The sequence below is a fragment of the Scyliorhinus torazame genome, chromosome 16 (genome assembly GCF_047496885.1).
Source record: "Scyliorhinus torazame isolate Kashiwa2021f chromosome 16, sScyTor2.1, whole genome shotgun sequence".
NCBI classification, from domain to species: domain Eukaryota; kingdom Metazoa; phylum Chordata; class Chondrichthyes; order Carcharhiniformes; family Scyliorhinidae; genus Scyliorhinus; species Scyliorhinus torazame.
In genome coordinates this window covers 1,541,453-1,555,188 of record NC_092722.1, presented here as the reverse complement: position 1 = coordinate 1,555,188, position 13,736 = coordinate 1,541,453, and the positions used below count along the sequence as shown (strand labels likewise).

At 47.0% G+C, this 13,736-nt stretch overlaps 1 protein-coding gene across 1 annotated transcript in view; it reads right to left on the bottom strand.

The window, feature by feature from the left end:
- Positions 1-3,504: 3,504 nt before the first annotated feature.
- LOC140392486 (trypsin-3-like) overlaps positions 3,505-13,736 on the bottom strand; it is a 54,719-nt gene continuing 44,487 nt past the window's right edge. The window contains exon 6 of the mRNA XM_072477721.1: positions 3,505-3,678. Coding sequence (XP_072333822.1) covers positions 3,505-3,678 — 174 coding nt within the window. The remainder of the gene's footprint in view (positions 3,679-13,736) is intronic.

Below are 13,736 nucleotides of genomic sequence, written 5' to 3'. Positions count from 1 at the left end.
TGTGACCATTGCTGTTCGTAGTATATGTAAATGATTTCAAGGAAAATGTGGTCTGATTAGTAAGTTTGCGGACGACACAAAGGTTGGTGGAATTGCGGATAGCGATGAGGACTGTCAGAGGATACAGCAGGATTTAGATCATTTGGGGACTTAGGCGGAGAGATGGCAGATGGAGTTTAATCCGGACAAATGTGAGGTAATGCATTTTGGAAGGTCTAATACAGGTAGGGAATATACATAGAACATTACAGCGCAGTACAGGCCCTTAGGCCCTCGATGTTGCGCCGACCTGTGAAACCACTCTAAAGTCCATCTACACTATTCCCTTATCGTCCATATGTCTATCCAATGACCATTTGAATGCCCTTCGTGTTGGCGACTCCACTAGTGTTGCAGGCAGGGCATTCCACGCCCTTACTACTCTGAGTAAAGAACCTACCTCTGACATCTGTCCTCTTTCTATCTCCCCTCAATTTAAAGCTATGTCCCCTCGTGCTAGACATCACCATCCGAGGAAAAAGGCACTCACTGTCCACCCTATCCAATCCTCTTATCTTGTATGCCTCAATTAAGTCACCTCTTAACCTTTCGAACGAAAACAGCCTCAAGTCCCTCAGCCTTTACTCATAAGATCTTTCCTCCATACCAGGCAACATTCTGGTAAATCTCCTCTGCACCCTTTCCAATGCTTCCACATCCTTCCTATAATGCGGCGACCAGAATTGCATGCAATACTCCAAATGCGGCCGCACCAGAGTTTTGTACAGCTGCAACATGACCTCATGGCTCAGAAACTCAATCCCTCTACCAGTAAAAGCTAACACACCGTACGCCTTCTTAACAACTCTCAACCTGGGTGGCAACTTTCAGGGATCTATGTACATGGACACTCTCTGCTCATCCACACTGCCAAGAATCTTACCATTAGCCCAGTACTCTGTCTTCCTGTTATTCCTTCCAAAATGAATCACCTCACACTTTTCTGCATTAAATTCCATTTGCCACCTCTCAGCCCAGCGCTGCAGCTCATCTATGTCCCTCTGTAACTTGTAACATCCTTCCGCACTGTCCACAACTCCACCGACTTTCGTGTCATCTGCAAATTTACTCACCCATCCTTCTACGCCCTCCAGGTCATTTATAAAAATAACAAACAGCAGTAAGGCTCACTGGTCTATAGTTACCGGGGTTGTCTCTACTCCCCTTTTTGAACAAGGGGATAACATTTGCTATCCTCCAGTCTTCTGGCACTATTCCTGTAGACAAAGATGACTTAAATATCAAAGGCTCAGCAATCTCTTCCCTAGCTTCCCAGAGAATCCTAGGATAAATCCCATCCGGCCCAGGGGACTTATCTATTTTCACACTTTCCAGAATTGCTAACACCTCCTTATGAACAGTGAATGGTAGAACCCTCAAGAGTATTGACAGTCAGAGAGATCTAGGTGTACAGGTCACAAAGTGCAACACAAGAGGAGAAGGTAGTCAAGAAGGCATACGGCATGCTTGCCTTCATTGGCCGAGGCATTGAGTATGAAAATTGGCAAGTCATGTTGCAGCTAGAACCTTAGTTAGGCCACACTTGGAGTATAGTGTTCAATTCTGGTCGCCACACTACCAGGAGGATGTGGAGGCTTTGGAGAGGGTACAGAAGAGATTTATCAGGATGTTGCCTGGTATGGAGGGCATTAGCTATGAGGAGAGGTTTTTGTTCTCACTGGAACGACGGAGGTTGAGGGGCGATCTGACAGAGGTCTACAAAATTATGAGGGACATAGACAGAGTGGATAGTCAGAGGCTTTTCCCCAGCATAGAGGGGTCAATTACTAGGGGGCACAGGTTTAAGGTGAGAGGGGCAAGGTTTAGAGTAGATGTACGAGGCAAGTTTTTTTACACAGAGGGTAGTGGGTGCCTGGAACTCGCTGCCGGAGGAGGTGGTGGAAGCAGGGACGATAGTGACATTTAAGGGGCGTCTTGACAAATACATGAATAGGATGGGAATAGAGGGATACGGACACCGGAAGTGTAGAAGATTGTAGTTTAGTCGGGCAGCATGGTCGGCACAGGCTTGGAGGGCCGAATGGCCTGTTCCTGTGCTGTACTTTTCTTCTTTGTATCGTTCCATATATGAAAAAAACCCATAGGGTACACATAAATACACAATGTAAATACATAGATATAGGCAGCGGGTGAAGCAGACGAAGTGTAGTACTAAGTAGAGAAGATGTGTGAAGAGATCAGTTCAGTCCATAAGAGGGTCATTCAGGAGTCTGGTAACAGCGGGGAAGAAGCTGTTTTTGAGTCTGTTTGTGTGTGTTTTCAGACTTCTGTATCTCCTGCCCGATGGAAGAAGTTGGAAGAGTGAGTAAGCCGGGTGGGAGGGGTCTTTGATTATGCTGCCCGCTTTCCCCAGGCAGTGTAGACCGAGTTAATGGATGGGAGGTGGATTCGTGGGTCGACTGGGCTGTGTTGATGATTCTGTAGTTTCTTACGGTCTTGGGCCAAGCAGTTGCCATACCAGGCTGTGATGCAGCCAGATAGGATGCTTTCTATGGTGCATCTATAAAAGCTGGTAAGATTCAATGCAGACATGCCGAATTTCTTTAGTTTCCTGAGGAAGTATAGGTGCTGTTGTGCTTTCTTGGTGGTAGTGTTGACGTGGATTGACAAATGGGACATGGTGTACACGCAGATACAGTGACCTGCATGAAAATATACTTTTTTCAGATCTAAGGTTGTTAACAGCAAAGTTGATCTATCGACTCCACATTTAGTGCAGTGTGGTGAGCCACTCTATAAAAATGAGTGCTTATTTTCTTGGTCATCTGGGAACCATGTGAATAACAGCTCCAGCCAGGTGCCTGAGCTGCCAACAGATTGGAAGTTGTGACTGAATCATGGCCTGTGTATGGAGGAGGCCCACTCTGAAGTTCAAAAATCTATGGTGCTCATTGTGAAATTAATATTTCTTTGATCATCCTGTTTAAAGTTAATTGAATTTTTTTTACATTTATTTAATTCATCTTTAACTATGTTGCATTTCATTCTTATTTATCTTTTACTTAAAATCCCTGCAGTGCACATTGCAGTTTTACTGAATAACGCGGTCCTCGGTGATGTTTAAATGTAATTTGGAGGGACATGTTACTGATGCAATTCCAACCACTCAAACTCATTCATTTTTTTTTTCATCTGTTTTAATCAAGACCTTTTCTCAATTTGAACTTGGAAAATTTAATTTCCTTTTGTCACATTGAGAAATGCCGAAACGTTATATTTTCTCTCATTAGCAACATTATCGATCAGGATATTTAAACACCTGAGAAAATTCAGGATTAGAATTGTAAATAGCTTTTCCTGTAAACCTGAATTCTGCTACATTAATCATGTCATAAGAACATTAAAACACAAGAGATGGGAGTATACTGTCCAATATGATCACAGCTGATTGACTACCTCAACTTCAATTCACACGCTCTCCATATCCTTAGATTCCCTGAGAGATCAATCGATCGTGGTGTTTCTGTGTGAAACTTCAACATATAAGTAGTTGTTATTGGCCTCAGGCTGGTACTTCAGGATGGAGTGCAACGTGGATATCTGCTCCTCTTTCATAACTGTGTTTTGCAGTTTTATCTGAGAATCTGACTGTCCTTGCTGGAGATCTGAGTCAAGAAGCTGCAAAAACATAAAGCAACAACACAGACCGCAACTTGCCATGACCCCCCTCAGGAAAAATGGAGCAGCCACAAGAAGGTGTTAATTTACCAAAGGATTAGGTTACAAGTTTAGTTTTGCCTCTGGACCGTTTTCTGCTGTTGGGGAAGTAGAGCAGGTCCACAGGAAATAATTCATGAGATATCTAATTTTGCAACCTTTTACATACATAAGAACATATAAAATAGGAGCAGAAGTAGGCCATTCGGCCCCTCGAGCCTGCTTTGCCATTTGATAATATGGCTGTTTGCATTGAATATCACATTCCCATTTACCCCGAATAATCTTTAATTCCTTTGCCTAACAAAAATCTATTTACATCTGCCTTAAAAGTATTCAGTGTTACCGCTTCCATTGCCTCAGAGGTTTTACAAACTTCAAAGAAAAAATAAAACCACATTCTCTCTGATCTATAAAGGCATCTCCTAATTTTAAAACAATGTCCCTTAGTTCTGGACTCACCCACAAGAAGGACATCATTTCCACTTCCATCTTGTGAAGACCGCTCAGTATCGTATATATTTCAATCAAATCACCCCTCACTCTCCTAAACTCCAGTTGAAACAAGCCCAGTCTTCCAAATCTATCGTCGTAAAACAATCTGCTAATTCCAGATTATCAATTACCATAGCTCCTCTGAACAGCGCCCAAAGTGTTTACATCCTTAAGGAGGGAGACCAAAACTGCACACAACATTCGAGATGTAGTCTCATCAATGCGCTTTGTAACTGAAGCCTAACATCCTTTTATGTTTAATTTCTGTAATAAAAGGACAGCATTACAAAAGCGTTCTTAATAATATGCTGCACACTAACCTTTTTGTGACTCGTGCAAGAGAACACGTAGATCCCTCTGAACCTCGGAATTCTCTAGCTATAACCTCCTCAATGATCAATTCTAACACCTTCCCCATGATAGCTATCAAGCTAACTGGCCAATAGTTTCCTTTTTTCTGCCTCCCACCTTGAATAGAGGGATATTTTTGACTTTCCGATGGAAGTTTTCCAGAATTTAACAATTTTTGAAAATTAGCACCTGTGCATCTAGTGTCTATTCCAGCTCTTTTAATACCCTTGGCTGAAGTCCATCTGGACCTGGAGACTTGTCAGTCCGTAGCTCCCATCAATTTGCTCGTTGCTGCTTCCATAGTGATTGTAATTTTACCAAGCACCCCTCCCTTTCATCTCCTGATTTACAACTATTACTAAATGCTTGTTATATCCTCCACAGTGAAGACAGAAGCAGCATAATTGTTTATTTTATCCACCATTTCCTTATTATACACTATTAACCCCCCCATTCTCACTTTACAGCACCGGCATTCAATTTCCTTGTTTCCCTCTTTAAATACCGGCATAAACTCTTGCTATCTGCCTTATACCCCTGGTTAACTTTCTCTCCTGATTAAACTTTTAGACATTCACTGCTGTTTTTATTCTAACCATTCACCTGACCTGCCACTCAGCTTTGCACAATTATCTATTTTTTCCTTAAGTTTGATGCTTAACTGTGGATGGTAACTCCTCCCTTTAGAATGTTTCTTTATAGTGAATATACATATTCTGAGTATTGTGAAATATCACCTTTAAATGCCTGCCACTGTCTCTCCATTATCATACCCTGGGACGGCATGGTGGTTAGCACTGTTGCCTCACAGTGCCAGGGACCGGGTTCAATTCCTGCCTTGGGCCACTGTCTGGTGTGAAGTTTGCACTTTCTTCCCGTGTCTGCGTGGGTTTCCTCCGGGTGCTCTGGTTTCCTCCCACAGTCCAAAGATGTGCACGTTAGGTGGATCTAGCACGCTAAATTGTCCCGGGATGTGCTGGTTGGATTGGGTGGCAGGGATAGGGTGGGTGCTGGGTAGGGTGCTCTTTCAGAGGGTTGGTGCAGACTCGATAGGCCGAATGACCTCTTTCTGCACTGTAGTGATTTTATGATACCCTCTCGCCTACTATCCCAGTTCACTGCAGCTAGCTTAGCACCCATGTCCACATTGTTGCCCTTATTTAAGTTTTAAAAACTAGTCTTAGACCCACTCTTTTCCCTTTCAAACCTGAGGGCAGGGGGGGCCTCATTCGAGACTGGGTTTTTTTTGTGCTGCCGATCCGGGGCACTATTTCAGGTCCAGGACCACGGTCTGAGTCCGGCGCGGGGCACGGCCACTAGAGGCTGCCGCCGTGCGCATGCACGACCTCTGACCTGGAGGTGTGAGGGGGCCGTATCGGCAGCTGCGAGCTACACGACAAGCTGCCTGCTAGCCTCCTGCAAGGTGGTGAATCTGTGGCCTTTTGACGCCTGTTTTCCTGGTGCAAAAGACCGCAGTTTTCACGACAGCGTGCGGACATAGTCCCAAAAACGGAGAATCCAGCCCACTACCTGGAAAGCATTCTAAGAACTTATCGTGGTTACTGAACTGAACCATCGCAGATATTTACTGTGAATGCTTATCAGTGATGGGCCGTGTTCTGAACAATAAGTATTTCTTAAACTCCCAGTAAATTTTAACTGTTTTAAGTTAATCAATGTGCTGGTGATTGGCGGAAAACCTAAACAAAAGCTGCTGCGAATGCAAAACTTTATCGGATGAGAATGTTAGTGTGTAAGTGTAGATGATAGAAATTTAGCTTCTGTCTGATGGCCAGTATGAGGGAATTCATTTCACTCTGTGTGTCATGTCCCACACTGACTCCAGGAGACAAGTGATAAATTACTCCCAGAGATAAAAGCAGCATTGTATGTGGTACCTGGAGGATCTCAAATCCAATCTGCATGCACCGAGGGAGAGGCAGGGCAAGGATTGGGTGGACACATGTCGGTGAAGAATTCCATGAGTATATTGCACCTGCATCGGGAGGTATGTGAAATCTGGTCAGGCTCTTCTACAGCTCTTAACATCATTAAAGTAGTGATTTGAGGAGGTCGCACTGGGGATGAGCAGAGAGGCGACCACAGAAACGCTCACAGTGTGGGGGGGAAGTCTCTCTCTGTTTGTCTGTCTGCAGTTCCAGGCTCTGGGCACTAGGTGTCTCTGCAGTGTTTTACTGGTTTGAAGTCCCAGTGATTTGCTTTGTGCTGGAGTTTGGGCAGCAGGGAGGGGGCTGGACTTTCACTGCAAGCTCCTTCGCCACTGAAACCTGCAGCCGACTTTAGTTTTTCATTGAAAGAGAGAGAAGGCATTGGGAGGGGTAATTGGCACTGAGGGTGCAGTGGACACCCCAGTAAGCGGCTTCATTTGCAATTGTGCAGTGTTGCTCTCTTTGGTCGGCTCTGAATATGGCGTCAATATGGTCGTCTTCCTTCATTCTAATTACGTTTGCTCTAGAGTCGGCAGGTATCTTTCGATACCACCACAAGGTTCAAACCCGAATACTGATCAAAGACTCGATACACCAGTTAGTTCAAAGTCAATGCTTATTTATTTACACACACAGTTAAATATACTCATGCACAAATACTACAGACTAAACTATCACTATTACTAAAGCCTATACTTAGCTTTGGGCGCCCACTCAGTCAGAGGAACAATGGCCATTGTTCGGTTTGGAGGCTACTGGGGTTGAAGTGGTGAAGGGGAACAGCTAAGGACGTCTGTCTGGTAGCGAGCGTTGACCTTGGACTTACTTGCTTCCGGTGCAGCTGGTGGACGAGTCGCTCCTCGGTGAGAGCCGGGTCCAAGAGAACAATTCTCTCTTGGGGATCCTTCTTATACCCAAAGGGGCTTCGCGCTCTTTTGGGTGGGCCTTGAACTTGGCCCCAATCAATTGGGCCGTTTCTCGATCATTCCTATTGATTTCATCCAATAAAGGGGTGGGTGTCCTGATGGCTGGGCGTGTCCTAGGTGGCCATGGCCTGCTTTGTTTTGGTCTCCTCTGGTGCGGGGGTGTCTGCCTTAGTATCGGTTACTCAAATATTACTCTTTTGTTCCTGGAGATGGGCCATCAATATGCTAATGGGCCTACAGTTTTGGTCTTGTCTGGGAGCTGCGGCTCCAATATGCAGACAAACCCTGAACCTGCTTGTTTTCTCAGCATTGTCCATTTTCCCTGCAATCTTTGCAAACTGTCCATTTTTTAATCGGGAAGTGGCCATCCCAGATGGCTACAGCACCCAATGTAAAAGATGTGCGTATCTTGCAGCATCTTTTACCCCGGTTAGTTCAGCCTGAGCTGAATGTTGGAGCGGAGAATGTCTGCAGTGTTTAAACTTTTGCGAAATTTGGATTTTATAAGTTGTAAAATGTCTCCAGTCATTTAACCAGCACAGACGCGATGGGCCGAATGGCCTCCTTCTGCACTGTCGAGATTATGTGAAACAGAACGGCCTTGAGAGAGGGATAGCATCACATCCAACCTCTGCCGGAGAACAGATCCGGGGAAGGAAACCCACCGGGAAACTTATTGACAAGTAAGTGACACTTATATTACTAACTCACTTCTGCTCAAAGCTTTTCTCATTAATCTTGGTTACTAATGATGCAGAGTCTATCCTGCAATGCAAGCAATATTACTCCCCCCTTAGCTTCACAAATGTGTCCAGGTTTTAAAAATATCAGCTCACTCTGAACCAAATGCCAACACAGCTTCTCTCACAATCCGCCCCCTACCCCCAGGTGGTCGTCACATGAGAGTTTCCATGTTCTACTCCCAAAAAGGAAACTATAAATGTTCTTTCAAACAATGTTTTCCATCATAGGGTGACACAGTGATTAGCACTGTCGCCTCACAGCGCCAGGGACCTGGGTTCAAATGAGACATTTGTTTGCGGGGGGGGGGGGGGGGGGGGGGCGTGTAGAGCAAGTGAACTGCATCAAAAGAACATTAGACATTTAAAGGTAAATTCTTGAATAGAGTGAGTTTGGGGGCCCGATGGAAGGTTCACCGGGGGGGGGAAGTGTGAAAATATTAGTCGATCTGCCTTTGCAGTGTGAATCTGCCGGTTTCAGCCAGGGATCGGTAGTTGGTTTAATGAAGATTAAAAGTTGGGTCTTAATGAGCGTTTCATGCACTTTCTGCTCAAAAAACATTTTAAAGTGTTTTTTAAAAGACCAATCATGCTCCGTACTAGCACTGATTGGCCATGGGGTGGGGTGCTATGCACAATAGCAACAGCCCTCTCAGTGTGAACACCAACAAGTGGAGCGTGTGACCAGTTCATTGTTTCCTTATTAACAAAAGACGGTGTCAGTGACAATGACATTGGCAGGTGTCTGCTGTAACGAATGGAAATGAGTTGCACAAGATAATGGAAACAGTTTATAACTCCACCCCAATGGCTCGTTATAGCTGACTTCGAAAGATCGTGGGCTGGATTCTCCATTTGGGAGGCCAAGTCCCCACGCCGGCTAGAAAACTGGTGTTTTACTCCAGGAAAACTGGCACAAAACGGCCACCGATTCCCTGCTCCGGGGGGGTAGCATGGAGGCAGCGCACAGCTCCCAGCTCTAGCTCCCTAGCTGCGAATACGGCCCGGAGCACTGCCGGGTCCGTGGCCGTGCATGAGAGACCCACGCCGTCGGGAACTCAGCCGGTCGGGGACAGAGATCGTGGGGCGGGCCTCAGCCAATAGCCATCCAATGCCACCAGGTTACATGGTCAGTACTGTACTCCTCAACCTGTGCCTGCTGGAGAGGCAGGATCTGGTCACATCTACAGGGGTGGACCAGCTGATAGTTTCTCTGGTGAGGCTTTTACTCTGAGATGGACTGTGTGCAGCCCCGCTTGTAAATACTTTCACCAAATCACACCCACGTGACTCCTGGCTGTGAGGGGTGGTGGAAATTTGGGATTCCAGCCCGTTAATCAGATTTAAATAGTTGCAAATCGTAGGCAGCAGATCATTGGAGGGCGATTGGAGCCCGAGGCCAATCCTATTTTTAGGACAGACCGCCATTCTCCTCTCGATTGGGAATGTGGATGCCGGCGTCACCCCCCTGTTGAGGCAGTATCCTTGAATATTTTTATGGCAGAGCTAGTTAGACTCTTGATTAACAACGGGGTTAACAAGGGGTTGAAAGGTTATTGGGGTCAGCAGGAATGTGGGGTTGAGGTTACAATCATAATCAGCTGTGATCCTATTAAATGGTGGAGCAGACTCGAGGGGCAGAATGGCTTCCTGCTCCCAGTTCATTTTTTTTTCATTCATGGGATGTGGGCTTCGTTGGCTGGGCCAGCAATCATTGTCCATCTCTACTCATCCTTGAGACGGTAGTGGTGAGCTGCCTTCTTGAACCACTGCGGTCAATGTGGTGTAGGTACACCCACTGTGCTGTTAGGGAGGGAGTTCCAGGATTTTGCCCCAGCGACAGTGAAGGAACGGCGATATATTTCCAAGTCAGGATGGTGAACGACTTGGAGGGGAACCTCCAGGTGGTGGTGTTCCCAGGTATCTGCTGCTCCTGTCCTTCTGGATGGTAGTGTTCGTCGGTTTGGAAGGTGCCTAAGGAGCCTCGGCGAGTTCCTGCAGAGCATCTTGTTGATGGTACACACGGCTGACACAAGGAATGAATGTTTGGAAGTGTTACTGATCAAGTGGTGTGTTTGGTCTGGGCAGCACGGTAGCATTGTGGTTAGCACAATTGCTTCACAGCTCCAGGGTCCCAGGTTCGATTCCCGGCTTGGGTCACTGTCTGTGCGGAGTCTGCACGTTCTCCCCGTGTCTGCGTGGGTTTCCACCGGATGTTCCGGTTTCCTCCCACAGTCCAAAGATATGCAGGGTAGGTGGATTGGCCATGATAAATTGCCCTTAATGCCCAAATTGCCCTTAGTGTTGGGTGGGGTTGCTGGGTTGTGGGGATAGGGTGGAGGTGTGGACCTTGGTGGGGTGCTCTTTCCAAGAGCCGGTGCAGACTCGATGGGCCGAATGGCCTCCTTGTGCACTGTAATTTCTATGATTCTATGAGGATGGTGTCAAACCTCTTGAGTGTTGTTGGAGCTGCACTCATCTCGGCAAGTGGAGATTATTCCATTACACTCCTGACTTGTGCCTTGTAGATGGTGAACAGGATTTGGGAAATCAGCAGATGAATTAATCAGCGGAGGATTCCTAGCCTTTGACCTGGCCTGGTAGCCACAGTATTTGTATGGCTAATCCAACTCAGTTTCTGGTCCGTGGTAATCCCCAGGATGGTGATAATAGGGATTCAGTGACAGCAGTGCCGTTGAATATCTAGGGGCGATGTTTCGATACTCGGGACATTGTCTGGCACTTACATGGTGGAAATGTTACTTTGCTACTTGCGACCCCAGCCTGGATATTGTCAAAACCTAACAGCATTTGGACACGGACTGCTTCTGTATTTGAAAAATTACATTGGTGCTGAACATTGTGCAGTCTTCAGCGAACATCTCCACTTCTGACCTTATGATGGAAGGAAGGTCATTAATGAAGCAGCTGAAGATGGTTGGGCGAGGACACTACCCTGAGGAACTCCTACAGTGATGTCCTAGGACTGAGATGATTGACCTCCGACAACCACAATCATCTTCCTTTGTCCCGGGTATGACCCCAACCAGCGGAGGGTTTTCTCCCAATTCCCAGTGACTCCAGTTTAGCTGGGGCTCCTTGATGCCACACTCGGTCAAATACTATCTTGATGTTAAGGGCAGTCACTCTCTCCTCACCTCTGGCATTCAGCTCTTTTGTCCATGTTTGAACCAAGGTTGTAATGAGGTCAGGAACTGAGTGACCCTGGCGGAACCCAAACTGAGCGTCCGTGAGCAAGTTATTAAGTAAATGCCACCTCATAGCACCAATGATGACCCTTTTCAGCACTTTGGTGATGATCAAGAGTAGACTGTTCCTATGCTTGGGGATGTTTTTCCCAGTTGGGAGGTCTGGACAGGGGACACTGTCAGACATTTAGGACTGAGAGGAGGAGGAATTTCTTCAGTCTTTGGGATTCTCCACTTCCGAGGGCTGTGCTAGCTCAGTCATTGAGTCTGTTCAAGACTGAGATTAACATGTTTCCAGATACTGAAGATATCAAAGGATATGAGGATAGTGTAGAAGATCCGCCACAATCTAGTTTAACGATGGAGCAAGCATAAAGGGCCGAATGGCCAATTCCCGCTCCAATTTTCTACTTTCCGATCAACATGAGCACAGACCCATTGGGCTGAGAAATGTGTTTCTGAGCTCCAGTTTCTCAGTGATATCCTTTATCCATGGCGTGGCAGTAGCTGTGTATGTGCTGTTGCTGTGCGGAATTCTGCTCCCAACAAAAGTCACCCTCTCCCAGCGCAACCGGAGTGGAAGAAGATGAATTCATGCTCGCAGAAACCCGCAAACCATTTGCAGTCAAATTAGTGTCTTCATTGCAACAGTACAATTGGGTTTCTGAATATTCTTTCAGTAAATACTTTAACAGAATCAAGACTCCTCACTCCGGAAGAAGTTATATAATGTTCCCTATTTGTGTAAAAACAGGCTAAGCAATACAAATAAAAATTGTCAACAGTCTATGCTTGAATCTTGTTTTTTGTTTTTTTAAATATGTTTATTCAAAGTTTTTCCAACAAAAATTTTCAACCAGTTAAACCCGCCCCCCCCCCCCCCTCCCCCCCGTAACAGAAAAGAAAAAGACTAAAGAGCAAAACAAAACATAAACATATCAACCAAACATAGTACTGAACTTATACAATGGGTTTCTCCCGCACATATTAACCCTCCCCTATGTTTGTACAAATACTACCTGGGGAAAAAACCCTCCCCACCCACTCAAATATCCCCCCCCCCGGTTGCTGCTGCTGCTGACCAAGCTCCTTCTTACGCTCCGCGAGATAGTCTAGGAACGGTTGCCACCGCCTGAAGAACCCCTGCGCAGACTCTCTCAGGGCAAACTTTATCCTCTCTAGCTTAGTGAACCCTGCCATGTCATTTATCCAAGCTTCCACACTGGGGGGTTTCGCGTCCTTCCATAATAGCAAGATCCTCCGCCGGGCTACCAGGGACGCAAAGGCCAGAATGTCGGCCTCTTTCGCCTCCTGCACTCCCGGCTCGTCCGCCACCCCAAATAGTGCCAGCCCCCAACTTGGTTTGACCTGGACTTTCACCACCTTGGACATAGTCCTTGCGAAACCCCTCCAGAACCCTTCCAGTGCCGGGCACGACCAAAACATGTGGACGTGATTCACCGGGCTTCCCGAGCACCTCCCACATCTGTCCTCCACCCCAAAGAACCTACTCAGCCTCGCCCCCGTCATATGCGCTCTGTGAACAACCTTAAACTGTATCAGGCTGAGCCTGGCACATGAGGAAGAGGAATTAACCCTACTCAGGGTATCAGCCCACAGACCCTCTTCAATCTCCTCCCCCAACTCCTCCTCCCACTTGCCCTTCAGCTCCTCTACCAAAGCCTCCCCCTCTTCTTTCATCTCCTGATATATCACCGAAACCTTGCCCTCTCCGACCCATACACCCAAAATCACCCTGTCCTGGATCTGCTGTGCCGGGAGCGACGGGAATTCCCGCACCTGCCGCCTCATAAATGCCCTCACTTGCATATACTTGAACGCATTTCCCGGGGGTAACCTGAACTTCTCCTCCAGCGCCCCGAGGCTCGCAAACGTCCCGTCTATAAACAGGTCCCCCATCCTTCTGATCCCTGCCTGATGCCAGCTCCGAAACCCCCAGTCCATCCTTCCTGGGACGAACCGATGGTTCTCCCGGATCGGGGACCACACCGAGGCTCCCATCTCACCCCTATGTCATCTCCACTGCCCCCAGATCTTTAGTGTTTCCGCCACTACCGGACCCGTGGTGTACCTTGTCGGCGAGAGCGGCAGGGGTGCCGTCACCAACGCCCTCAGGCTCGTTCCTTTGCAGGACGCCATCTCCAACCTCTTCCATGCCGCCCCCTCTCTCTCTATCACCCACTTACGGATCATCACTACGTTGGCTGCCCAATAATAGCCCTCCAGATTCGGCAACGCCAGCCCTCCCCTGTCCCTACTACACTCCAGAAACCCCCTCCTTACCCTCGGGGTCCTTGTTTGCCCACACAAAGCCCATGATGTTCCTAC